Source organism: Microtus ochrogaster, chromosome 5 (genome assembly GCF_000317375.1).
Source record: "Microtus ochrogaster isolate Prairie Vole_2 chromosome 5, MicOch1.0, whole genome shotgun sequence".
In the NCBI taxonomy this organism is placed as follows: domain Eukaryota; kingdom Metazoa; phylum Chordata; class Mammalia; order Rodentia; family Cricetidae; genus Microtus; species Microtus ochrogaster.
In genome coordinates this window covers 93,894,192-93,907,052 of record NC_022012.1, presented here as the reverse complement: position 1 = coordinate 93,907,052, position 12,861 = coordinate 93,894,192, and the positions used below count along the sequence as shown (strand labels likewise).

Here is a 12,861-nt window from a genome sequence, read left to right as displayed (position 1 = left end):
GTGTCTCCATCCCAGGGGCTGGGGTCTCCGGCTGGGTAAAAAAGGAGAAAGCAAGTTGAACACCAGTATTCGTCTCTGTTTCCTGACTGTGGGCACCAGCTTTGTCTCGGTGGCATTACACGCTTCCTCCCAGGACCTCCCTGCTGTGATGAACTGAATCCCCAATGCCAGGAGACAAACGACCTCTCCCTTGAGTTGCTTTTGCTATTTTGGCACAGCAGTGAGAAACACAGTTGACAAGAAGCTCTGCTAAGTGAAAGCAACAAAGAGCGGGGGATTCCAAAGCCCCACTCCTGGGAGCCGCTGGTCTTTTCTGTCCCTGGAAAAGGTGGGGGAAAAGTCTTATTTCCAAAAGGAGTGGAGAGGAAAACTGCAGAACTGCCGGGCAGGGAAGGGAATGCTGACACAGGAGGCCGTGTCTCAGCGCTGGAACGTCTTGAGGGGAGGAACGAAAACTGATAAAAAAGGAATGTGGCCCCCACCGCCACTGAAACAGGAGCCCCTCCCCCAACTCCTAGGCAGGCTTCAGGGGCACATGAAGCTACGGACTGACTAGAAGAGGATTTGAGAGAAGGGGAGGGAAGCCAAGGCAGGAACTCTGGGAGGCAGGAACTGAAACAGAGACTACAAGGAACAATGCTTACTGGCTCGTTCCCTGTGTCTGCTCAGCGACCTTCTTTCTGTATGTATATAACCCGGACCCGCCTGCCCAGGGTGGCACTGCCCACACTGGGCTAGACCCTCCTCCATCAGTTATCAAGGAAGCACCCCACAGACAGACATGCCTGTAGGTCAGTCTGATGGAGGCCATTCCTCAACTGAGAGTCCCTCTCTTCCAAGGTGTCTCTAGTTTGTGTCAAGTTGAATCCCTTCTCTTGATATTCACTGTCCCTCCTGCCCCGTGTGGAGGCTGGGGCATTGACAAGAGGGCCTCATGACCTCTCCTCCTCATCCTTGTGATCTGTAGATGTGTCCTAGATGGATTATATTTCCTAATAAGGCATATCCTTCATTCCTGTGGATGGGCTTCTGAGAACAGGGCCCTTGGGACATGGACGGGCATCTTACAGTCTAGAGACAGTAACTGAGGAGACCAGTACAAACACCGGGGTCTACACTGGTGAGAGCTGCAGGGTTAGCCTGGCGACGTCCCCCGCGGAAACCACACAGGACAGCCTGGAGCCCCTCAATGTTTATCCCACGGTGGCATCCTGAAACTCAGGGGTGCTGGGACCCCTGGAGTTGAGACGAGAACTGGGTGACCCAAAGAGGCAGTTGCTGAGAGTGTGGGATCAAAGCAGGCAAACAAAGACAGCAGCCCAGGAATCAAGGTAAATAATATTTTAATACAGTATTTTAAAATATCAAAGTTAATGCAAAAATACAGGATGAACAATATATCAAGACAGAATCAGGATTACTAACTGGCCTGACCTTCTCACGTCCCCAGATAGGGCACATCCAAATGATTCCATCTTTGACAATATCTAGAGTATCTGAGGCACGGCTATGGGATTTGGAGAGCTGGGCTTAACATCAACCTCTACAACTTTTCTTCTTTGGATTTTGGTTATCCCATCTGTCTTTTGTGGAGGCTGGGGCATTGCCAAGATGGCCTCCTGACGCATCCCTTTTCCTGGGAGTCTGTGTCTTCAGAGTCATAGCCTCCCGGGGCTATTAATATCTTGACCATCCCTGGCTGGAGCGCGGTGTTTAATAACTGGCAGCTGTGGCTCCTCCCCTTCCCCTTCCCCCAGAGAGATAAGAGCTGTTCCTGTTCCCACATGGGGGTGGGGAGAAGCTCGCCACTGCTCATTAAAACAAGACCTTGTGTGGCAGCTAGGATGGAGGGGCTGAGTCAGAGTCCTCACCCCACTGTGCCCAGCACACCCCGGGGGTGCTGGTGCCTGGGGTCTTGCCCTCATACTCATTGTTTCTTCCAAGGGGCTGCCTTGCTTTTCCCACCTTCTGTCCCTTTAGGTCACATTTCCAGTGACACCCTGCACATATTACATTCAACATATCTCAAACCAGGCCATTGTCTCCCCAGATGACCTCCTCCCTTTCCTATTGATGGCCTAGCATCCTTTCCAGACATACACCCTGGGTCCTCCTCAGCATCAACCCCCAACCATCCCTCGACCTCATCTGATAGACCTCTTTGTCTCTCTTTGACTTTACTGGTAAGCACCCCAACACCTACTAGGCTGGATTCATGTATCTGTGACACCTAAACATGTTCCCTTGGGATTCTAAGGCCTCTCCTAGCCCCCAAACACCTCAGTGATGTTCTGCTAGCAGGTGGATAAGCCTCCTTGAACAGGCTGTGCCCCAGAGTGAGAAGACTACCTGCAAACAGGTCTTTCCTACAGATCGGACAGAGCCTCCTTGGTTCAGAAGGTGCCTGAATTAACTGGCCTTTGCCCTTAGAGACTGTAGGTAGGGTTCAATTTTAAGGAACCACCAGAGTCTGGGTTCCATTAAGTTCTTTTGGGTCAAGGCAGGACTAACGTGAGGCCAGCAGTTTGATGTGAGGGGAGGTGTGGGGCTGGCCTGGGTACAGTCTTTCCCACTCCTTCTGGCTCACTCTTGGGAGCGCAGAACGGAGGCCTGCTGTCTGTGTAGGTAGCCTCCCAGTGAAAGACCTAAGGTAGTCAAAGTTGGTGAAGTCTTCAAAGTGTCCACCAGATGGCACTAGAGATGACTTGGTCTGGTTTGACAGGTGCGTGCCTGGGACAGAGCCACTGGGGAAGAGACTGGGGTAGTCCTGCCTGTGGTCATTCCTACCCCGTGGCTGTCATGGCTGTCACTAACCTAGGATACTGTCACAAGTTTCCTTAGCTCCCAATCAAGGCTTCCAGTCTCTTTATCCCTAACTCTGCCCTTCCTTTCTCGAACACATGCTGGGTCTTGCTTCTACTCGCTCTGCCCTCTTGACTAGGAACTGCTCTGCTCCAGGACTCCACGACTTACCCCCACATCACAGCACAGTACTGTTGGAGATTTCGGGCCTATTCTTTAGGCAGGGGGTCCTTTCTGACCTACACATACTCCAGAAGATATTTCTGATCTGTCCTGGGATGGACCAAGTGGCAGCAGCCTTTGAAGAGGCCTTGTAGGCAGACTCGAGCCTCTGTTAGCCAGCCTGGCCTCTTTGTACCAGCCTGGCACTTATGTCTGGCTCGCCAAGCAAGACAACTCCACATGCTTACAAAGTGGAACCAGAAGCTTGGAAGCGTCATCTCGCTGACCTGCTGACGTCACCTGCTTCGCCACACTAAACCTTTCCGTTAGTCACACAGCCTCTCCTTACTGACTTGGACTGGGCCATCTGCACTGATCTAACCCTCTCGGTTGGTTCCTAGGCAACAGCGACCCGGTCCTCGTGTTCTCTGTTTGCTGTGTTTTCAGGAATGACCGTGAAACCTTGCTGTTTCTGATTGTTCTATTGGCTGCTCTGGTTTGGTTTAAGGCAGAATCTGTCTCCTTCCAGCTGGATTTAGGGGGTGAGGGTCACACCGGGGCCAGTTATAACCTCTTCACACTCAGGTGTGAGGCAAAGACTCTGGGGATAGGTCCTCACATGGAAATGGGGGCTCCTGTCCAAAGCCAGAAGGGCAGTAGCTTCAGTGAACCATCTCTCACTGGAGCAGGGATAACACACTTGCTGAGAGGAATCAGGAGACCCACTATGGCCAGGGGAACTAAGCCTGCTAGAGCCAATATTTATTTATTGCCATACAAGCCTGGTGCAGTTCTGAGGGGACCTGCTGACACCAGCTTGGGTTAGAAGCTGTGTGACTGTAAGGGTGGAGGGAACATAAGATGTCCTGACCCCCGATGTCAGTGCCACACCCAGCCGCTCTCTAAGGAGGCACGGGAACTAGGGGATGAGGGTAATAACATCCCTGGTAATACAACCCCAACAGAATCCAGCAGGTCACAATATGTAAAAAGGAAGTCTTTATGTTGGCATTAGTGACAGGAAGAGATACCTGCTCTCTCTAAGATTGTTCCCTACCTGTGGGCTCACGTCTCTGGCCCTTGCTGCAGGACTTGGTGTAGTTGGTAGGAGAGCACCCAGAGTGGGCAGCTCGCTATTGCTTTGGTTGTGCATAAGGCTGGTGTGACAGATCCTATCCTTGGTGAGCATTGGCTGGGGCTGTCTTCTCCCTTCCCAAAGGTAGGTCCCTGAGTTCCCAGGTCTGAGAATATACCGACGACTCTGGGACAATTCCATCCTGAGCGAGGATCACAGCACAGCTGTGGTCCCCAAACCGAAACTCCAGGTCACAACCGTATCTGTCTGAGGTAGAGGAACTCACCCACCAGGAGGAGCTGGCAGATAAAAGCAGGACACTCGGGGAGGGGACTGCATTGCATCCTCGGAGAGGAGTCTCATTGGCAACACTTAACCCAAATCGACTTGAGGGCCACAGTGAAATTCTAGGCACGAACAGGGCAGAACGTTTTTGCCCTCAAGAGTCCCGAAGCTTTAAGGACAGGCGGCTGCTTTCCAGGGAGGCATATGCAGATTTTGTCGGCATGATTGGCAGAGGGACCTTTGGAGTCGGAGTCTAATGTTGGTCCCTCCCCGCTTCCTCCAGGGTTGGACCTCTTTGATCTCCAACTTGAATGGACTTGGTCCCCTGTTGCAGCAAAGGAATACTTCCAGACCCAAAGTTGGAGCTAGTGGCGCCTGCTGCAGACCTCTCCAGGGGCCGGCGAGGGAAGGGTGCAGAGGGGCCTGGCGGCCTCTGGCGGTCAGACAAGGGAGACCTCGGCTTGGAAGCTGGAGGAGCGGCGCGCGCTGGGACTGACACGGGTCAGCATGGACACCTGTGTGCTGCACGTGGCGCCGTTGCTGCCTCCCCATGGGTGCTGGGATTTGGAGTTCCAGCCCAGGACACCCTGCAGATGCCAACGTCGCCACTTCCGCCGCAGCTCCGCCTGCACCTAAGGCGGAAAGGGTGGTGGTTAGGTGCAGGAGTTCCAGCACAGCCTTGATAAGCTAGCCATAGATAAATCCCTAGATTAAATTGAGAGGTGTAGCTGTTATCTTGGGAGAGGAGCAGAGTTGGGACAGGGTTTGGGAGTCAGTGAGTCAACTCAGGAGAGTTGGAGAGAGAGAAGGTGGGATGAGGAAGGGTATAAGACGCAGTGCAAGGAGGCCAAGGGGTACTGCCTGGAGAATGTACCCCAATTCTTCATCCAGGAACCCACTTGAGCGCATTTTTGTGGCTGCAGCTGCATCTTTCCTGTTTCAGCCCACACCGGCCTGCTGGAAGTAGTCTCCACCTCTGATGCACAGGAGCCCTGCTCCTAACCCCACCCAGGGTTGTTAGTGCAGGCTGTGTCCTTGTGTCCTTGAGTGTCTTTTAAAGTGAGATTCTAGGCAACTAGGGCGTTAGGGGCTCAAGAGAACCACTCCCGAGAGAGGCAAGCTTTAACCTGCCCTTGCTCTCAATGATCCAGCAGGCCTGGGAGAGCCTGGGAGTTCTGGTCCAAGGCCGCAGAGATCTGGGAGACACTTACCTCACCATTGAGGAAACAATAGAGGACCGCCACCACAAAACCCTGAGGAAGAAGGGGACGAGAGAGGTGAGGCGAAGAGACCCCTGGCTCTCCCAGCCCACCCCACCCATCCCTGGCTCCCCACAGCCCCCTATTCCCCTGGTTAAGGAAGACAGTAAGTACGGAGCAGGCACTTATGACAAGGAAAACACTAGAATCTGTACCTGGAAAGACCCCACGACAAGTTCGAAGACCATTTTCACCTCGGCCTTAAAGTTGTCAGGGAAGAAGGCGAACATGACATAGTGAACTCCAAACAGGGGAATCAGCAGAAGCGTGGACTTGGCCAGCCTCCTGGAGACAGGGAGAGGCAGGCTGTGGTGTGTGCATTCACATGGGTAGATGACCAGATCGTGTGAGGACAAACAGTGGCTCCGCCATCCCCATGTCACACCCATGTCATTCCTGGCCCCTGTCTGTCAGTCAGTGTTCCTGTTCTCTTGTCCCCTACCTCCTTGCCTGGGGGAACACACGAGAGAATTAAACTCCCTCCGTTCCTGTCTTCTGGAGGAAGACCACTGAGGATATAACAGTAAGAAGTGAGACTTTCCAGTCTCCCTCCTCCTGGTCAGTCTCCCCTACCTGAACAGTGGGGTAATGCATGCCCAACACAGCCATGTCAGAGATGCTGTCTCCTCGAAGAACTTGGAGTATACCCATGGACACTAGCTCCATTGGAGAACGAGAGCTCTGAGGAATGAGGTCTCCCCTGCCGAAAGGCTGCTCACATGTGCCCAAAGTGCAGGAGGGCATGAACACAGGCTTGTGGCCCCCTCTCTCGCTGTGGCGCTATCTCTGGCAGTTGCCACTGTCCCTGAGCCTGCACCCCTCCTCCAGAGTCCTGCTCCAAGGGACCAGCTTGTCTTTCTGCCACCTTGGTGCCAGCAGGGTCAGCATTCTCTGCAGGCACTCAGCTGTCCCTCCGTGTGTACACTCAGCTGACCTGATAGCTGGTCCAGGAAGTGAGGGCTATGCTTTCCTGATTCCCAGGAGATGTGGGTGCGATGGGGACACATGTCCCCCTCCCCCCGCCCCTCCTGCCTTGTGCTGAGATTCTCATTCCAAGCTCTATGCAGATGCACCCTCGTTCTTCCCCTCCTTCTTGGGCCTGGCTCCCAGCCACACCTCTTTGGCCATGAACCCATCCCACACTCGGAGGCTGACAGATGGAGGCTTTCTTTAAATTGAAGAGGGAACTGACAGCCCCTCCTCAGGAACTGCCAGCTCCAGCTCCCCCTTCTGCCAGTGACAGCTGTCCCTTTCTGTCTCACCCACACAGACCTGGCCACGGCCAGTTTGGGTCCTGCCCCCCCCCCCCCCCCATATTCTAGCCCACTGCAGCTGGACTTTTGGGAAACGAGGCTGCTTGGGTAAAGGACACCAGCGTGTGCAGAACGGCAGTGGGCAAGGCCCACAAGTTTCCTTCTGGAAAGGAGAGCGGCATTCTGCCCACACAGTCTGCTGGGTACAGAATGCTGTCACACCGGGAATGGGAGAAAGCCTCGGCTCAGGCCTGACAACCATAGGATTCCAGAATAGAATCCCAAATCCAGCAGCTCGTGACTCTCCAGCAGACAGTCTTCCAACCACACTGAGATTTCCCCTAACAGAGGCCAGTTTAAGGACACCTAGGTTTCCAGACTGGAGGGCCCTTGTGGGACTGCCAGGCTGATCTGGGCTGCATAGTGGGCCTCTGTTCTCCATGACCACGGTGAATGTGAGGGTCCTATGGGCCTTTGCACAGGTGCCCTGGCCACATTTTGTGTTTCTTTCCCTTGTCCGTAAAAGTGCCGATTCCTATAGGAAATTGCCAGTCTTCCTTGTGCCCAGCATAGGGAATGGTCCTCCTCTTTCTAAGCAATGGGCTCAATCACTGTCCCACGGACACTGTGGCCCTCTGTGACCGTTAACACCAACTGACAACTTGACAGGATTCAGCATCGCAGAAGGGACACCACCCTGAGTGTGTCTGAGAGGGGATTTCTAGAAGGGGTTGAGGCGGGGAGACTGCCCTGACTACTGGGTACCCTCTCACAGGATGGGGTCCCAGACGGAATAAGAAGGAGAAAGTGAGCTGAGCTCCAGCGTTCATCTCCCGCTGCTTCAAGACGGTGGACACCATGTGACCAGCGGCCTCACGCTCGGCAGCCATGTCTCTGCCATGACGGACTGCACCCTTGAACTAGGAGCAAAAACAGACCTTTCCTTCCAGAAATTGCTGGTCGGGTCCTTTGTTGCAGCCATAGGAAAGTAAACACTACTCTTTCCTGCCCATAGTGGTAGACCCCAAACCTCGGAGGGTGAGGAAATGTGCGTCTGCCTTTTGTTCAAAGTGGGGAACGTTTTATAGGGCACTCTGAGTGTGACATGGGCTGATGCATGGAGACCTCCTGGCTGGTGCCTGGCATGAAATCTACAAGTACGACTGTTATCATTGAGGAGTACTGAATGTGCCCTCCTCGTGGTGGGAGCTCTTGGGAGCATCACCTGCCCTAGAGGCATCTATTGCATTGCCTTTCTCTACCAGGTACAGGTCAGGGACTGGGCACAGTGTGTGAAGAAGACACAGGGTTTTCATTCCCCTCAAGCTCCCTGGGGGGGGGGGCAGCAGGTTTGAGCGTCAAGGACACTGGGTGAGTATGAGAATAGCGGACGTGGGGTTCAGAGGCAGGGCAGCCTGACGACAGGCAGTGGCTGCTGAGCCTGAATAAGAGTAATGTCTGGCTTTGGGTAGTTCTAGAGGAGTGGGGTGAGGTGTAGGGGACGATCTGAGGGTCCAGGGTGGAAGACTGGAGCTGAAGTGCTGGGCCCACACTTACGAGTACGGGCTGCTGTCATTCTTCCCGATGTCGGGTGGCCGTAGTTTCTGAACCAGGATACGGATGATGCAGATGAACAGGATGAAGTTCACCTGTTAATGAGGGACCGCCAGTGTTGGTCACTTAGAGAATGCTGGGCTGGACACCCCTCTATAGTACCTCTCAGAAGCCCCTCCCTTTGGAGGGGGGCTTTTGTCTGGGGACTCTCCTGAGGACCCGCCCTCCAATTTAACCTGCTCTAGAGGGAGCATTGAAGGCCTGGGAGGGTGATGGAAACCTGAGGTTCCCTTCTGACCTATTTCCCGTGTGTTCTGTATTTGGCTGTCTACTCTGGGCTCAGTGGGGAGAGGAGGGCTTACCAAGATGGAGGTGAGGATTGGGGCCTTTATGATCCACCACAGTGAGGAGTTGATGGTGTCCCAGCACCTGAACAGACCACAGAGGTTTGGCGGGGAGAAGTCCTCAGCCTGAGAATCAGCCATCCCCCAAGTGTCTACGGCTCTGTCCCCATGCCCAGAGTCTGATACTCCCCACATCTCCCTCCAGCCTCTTGCTTTGGACTCGGTTCTGTGGTCTCTCTACCTGCCAAGCCTGGGCAGTATCATCGTTCCCGGGGACTCTGCCCCCAAATGACAGTAGCCAGAGGGAGGGGATGGAACAAGAGCTCACCCAAAATCCTCAAAATGGATCCTGACAATGGTCCATACCATGGTGAATACACTGGGCACCCCTGTGAGGGCCAAAGAAGAATGGAAGGGAAGGAAATGCGGGCAGATAACACAGAGAGAGTGGAGAAGGAACCAGAGAGGAGGGAGAGAAGAGGGTGGATGCTTAGGGCTGCTACCCACAGTCACACAGGCTGTTTGCTGGGTGAAAACCCTCCAAGAGGGGTAGCCCGAGGGTCTGTGACCACTTAGGCAGGTTTTTTCCTTTCCTTTTCTGATTTTAAACCCTTCTATATTAGCAGTGGTCCTGCGTGTCAGGATCAGAATGGGGAAATGGATGTTTTTGTTCAGGCCCTGTGCCATTGCATAGCTGTGGGAGTCTGGGATGCGGGATGCCCTCAAGGTCACACATTCTGAGGCCATTCGCCCCGCTGTCATGAGCAGGCTCGGGTTGCACCCTCCCACCTCCCAGTGAGCTTTCCCAGCCTTGCCCCCTCCCTGGTACCATACCCCAGCCGATGAGTATGTACCCCCAGAAGTACTTCCGCTCAGAGAAGAAGGAGACGGCAAGCAGGGTGTGTAGGTAGAGACCCTCTACCAGCAACCAGAAGAAGTTGGCCATGATGCAATACTGGAAGAAAACCACGGCTGCCTTGCAGCCTACCTGCGGGGAGGAGAGAAGGGAGGGAGGTTCAGGGACGGCAGGTCCTTGGCCGCCGAGCCTCTGGTTGCGGGGACAGACACGGTTGTGGCCCAGCCAACTTCATTATTGTCAGTTCCCAGTCAGGCTCTTGAGATGTACACAGTGGGTCCTCCTATGATCTCGTCTTTATATTCTTGGGCACTCTGGGCTAAGCTGGTAATTTAAATCATCCGTCTGTCAATGTGTCTTCTGTACATCCTCTTGCTACAGATCCCATGTCTCTGGGCATGCCCAGTTCTCAGCCTGTGGCTGGCTGCATGTGGCCGAGAATAGCCATGGATGAGGTCCAACACAAAACGGTAAAACAGTTTAAGATGTTAGGAGATTTTTTTTCTTCTGGTCATATTTTTTGTAACTCGATCTTAAGGTTCTCTAGTCTGAGCTTGATTGGTAACAACATGGTGTCACAATGTCCAAAAATTGGACAATAGACGGACAGGAAGACATACAGGAAGTATGTCTATACGCCTACCCATTTAACCACCCGCCAGAAATTTGTCTATGTGTGCACATTATGCATGCTTGAGTGTGTTTTCAGTCAATCTCACACTGTAACCAGGCCGGTCTAGAACTCACTATGTATCCCTGGCTGCCTTCCAACTCACAGCCTTCTGCATGCTGGGATTATAGGTGCGAGCCACCATGCCTGGCATTTATCCATTTATTGACCTCCTGACTCATGAGAACTCAGCCATCTATCCATCTACCGTCCAGACATCCATTCATCAACTGTTTATCTGCTCATCCCTCAATACGCCCACCCACCTAGCTGTCCCTCCACCCACCTAGCTGTCCCTCCACCCACCTAGCTGTCCCTCCACCCACCTAGCTGTCCCTCCACCCACCCGCTCTCTCACCACCTGTTAACCACTCCACCCATATAGCACCCCCATTTTTTTGAGCCGGCCCAGGACTCATGCAGCCCTGCTCCCTCTAATGGCCCTGTCTTCCTTCCTCTCTCCGTTTTGCTCTCTGCCCGCCCAGCCCAGCACCCCCCCAGCCCCACTCCCCTGCCCCCACCTCTTTATTCTCCCCACAGCCAGCCCACTGCTCCCTGCTCCCTGTGGGAAATGGGACCCTGAGGGTGAATCCTTGCTAAAGACCTCAGGAGTTCCCTGACCAAAGAGTGTAGCTGAGGCTTTGAAGGGGGCTCAGAGACAGTGTAGTGCAGGCTGACAGAAGGGTAGAACAGGGGTACTGGCTAGTTTTCTGTCAACCTGACACAATCTGGTGTCTGTTTGGAAGAGGGAACCTCAGCTGAATTTCCCCACCAGTGTGGCCTGTGAGTAGGCCCATGGGGCGTTTTCTTGATTGATGTTTGGTGTGGGAGGGCTTGGCGCATGATGGGCGTGTCATCCTTGGGCAGATAGTCAAGGGGGCAACAAGAAAGAGGCGGAGCAAGGCATGAGGAGCAAACCAGTAAGCAGCACCCCTCCCTGGCCTCTTCTTCAGTTCCTGCCTCCAGGTTCCTGCCTTGAGACTAGAAGCTGTAACACGAGATAAACCCTCTCCTCCCAAGTTGCATTTGGTCATGGTGTTTACCACAGCCATAGAAAACTAAGAGAGGAAGGGAGGCAGAAGTGAGGAAAAGGAGAAGGCGAGGGGTGGATCTTCCTCCAGGAAGCCACAGGAACTGATGGGAAAATGGTCTGGACACTGGGCAGTGGGGAGACATGGAGCAGGGTGTTGAAGGACTCTGGGCGGCCTGGCTGAAGGACTCCTGGGCCTCCGGCTCCTCTCAGATCCACTCATTCATTTCACAGCCTCAAGCTGCCCTCCCAGGGAAGCCGTTTATCTTCCATCCCCTACACACAGAAGCGGGGTTATCTCCCCTCCCTCTCAAGCCTCTGCTGGCTGTAAGGCACCCCCATGGAGCAGCCTCCCCTCCCCTCCCTATGACTGGGGAAGTCCTTTCCTGAGTCACACTCTTATTCCTCCAGCTGCAGGCGTGCCTCACCAACCTTAGGAGGATACTGCAGAGCTGCTCATGACACGGGTTAGGAAGCCAGATCCAGCCCCAGCCATGCTGCTGGACAAGCTCTCTGGAGGCTGCCGGCCTCTCCCTAGCCCTGTGCTTGGCCCTAGCCTGTGGAGTTACCCTAGGGTTTTCCACCCTCTTGGGAGCTCACCACCAGTGGAAGCTGGCGTTGCTGATCCGGATTAAGTGTGCTGCCTCTCTGGCCTCACTGGGGGAGCTACAGTTCCTGAGAACACAGCACAGAAAGGAGTCCCGGCTGCTTCAAGTTCTGTCCTGGGGTGGGGTCCTCTGAGTCACTTGAGGGCTATGATGGTTAATAGCATCAACTTGACAGAATCTAGAAGACCCTGGAGACACGCCTTAGGTATGTCTGAGAGGGGGCAGTTTTTGTTTTGTTTTGTTTTTTCCAGACAGGGTTTCTCTGTAGCTTTGGGGCCTGTCCTGGAACTAGCTATTGTAACCAGGCTGGCCTTGAACTCACAGAGATCTGCCTGCCTCTGCCTCCCGAGTGCTGGGATTAAAGGCGTGCGCCACCACCGCCCGACAAGAGAGGGAGTTTTAAAGATTTAGTTAATTGAGGAGGTAGGCAGCACCATTCTAGGAGCTGGGGTCCCAGATGGAATGAACAGGAGAAAGTGAGCATTGGCGTTCATCTCTCTGCTTCCTAACAGTGGGTCATGTGACCAGCTGCCCTGCATGCCTGCCTCCATGCCTTCCTGTCATGTTGGACTACACCTCCACACCAAACATACCTTTCTTTCCTCACATTGAATTTTTTGTCACAGCAATGAAAAAAGAGTAACGAATACAGAGACAGACTCTCCAGAGCCCAGACGACGGATTCCTCAGGGGTTCCCTGAGCCTCCTAACCCCAGGAACACCCAGGACTAGGCTAAGGGGGGCAGTCAGCAAGATCCAGGGGGGAAGGACAGTGGTGTGGGACCAGAACCTTGGTGTAGAGAGCAGAGGGTTGAGCTGGGAGGGATGTGGGGGAGTACTTGCATAGATGGGGAAACTGAGGCAGGGAGTTGCCTGAGGTTAGATCAGAAACCAGCGATGAGGTAGGAAGGAGCTCTGGGCCCTGACTGTGGGGTGTGGGGGCCCTGACTGTGGGGTGTGGGG

The 12,861-nt window shown here is 54.0% G+C and overlaps 1 protein-coding gene across 1 annotated transcript in view; it reads right to left on the bottom strand.

Annotated features, from left to right (window-relative positions):
- Positions 1–1,363: 1,363 nt before the first annotated feature.
- Vipr1 (vasoactive intestinal peptide receptor 1) overlaps positions 1,364–12,861 on the bottom strand; it is a 30,783-nt gene continuing 19,285 nt past the window's right edge. Inside the window, exons 7-13 of the mRNA XM_013346643.2 lie at positions 9,569–9,722; positions 9,063–9,123; positions 8,753–8,819; positions 8,394–8,485; positions 5,739–5,868; positions 5,536–5,577; positions 1,364–4,956 (exon numbers count right to left, since the gene is read on the bottom strand). Coding sequence (XP_013202097.2) covers positions 4,765–4,956; positions 5,536–5,577; positions 5,739–5,868; positions 8,394–8,485; positions 8,753–8,819; positions 9,063–9,123; positions 9,569–9,722 — 738 coding nt within the window. The 3' untranslated portion in view covers positions 1,364–4,764. The remainder of the gene's footprint in view (positions 4,957–5,535; positions 5,578–5,738; positions 5,869–8,393; positions 8,486–8,752; positions 8,820–9,062; positions 9,124–9,568; positions 9,723–12,861) is intronic.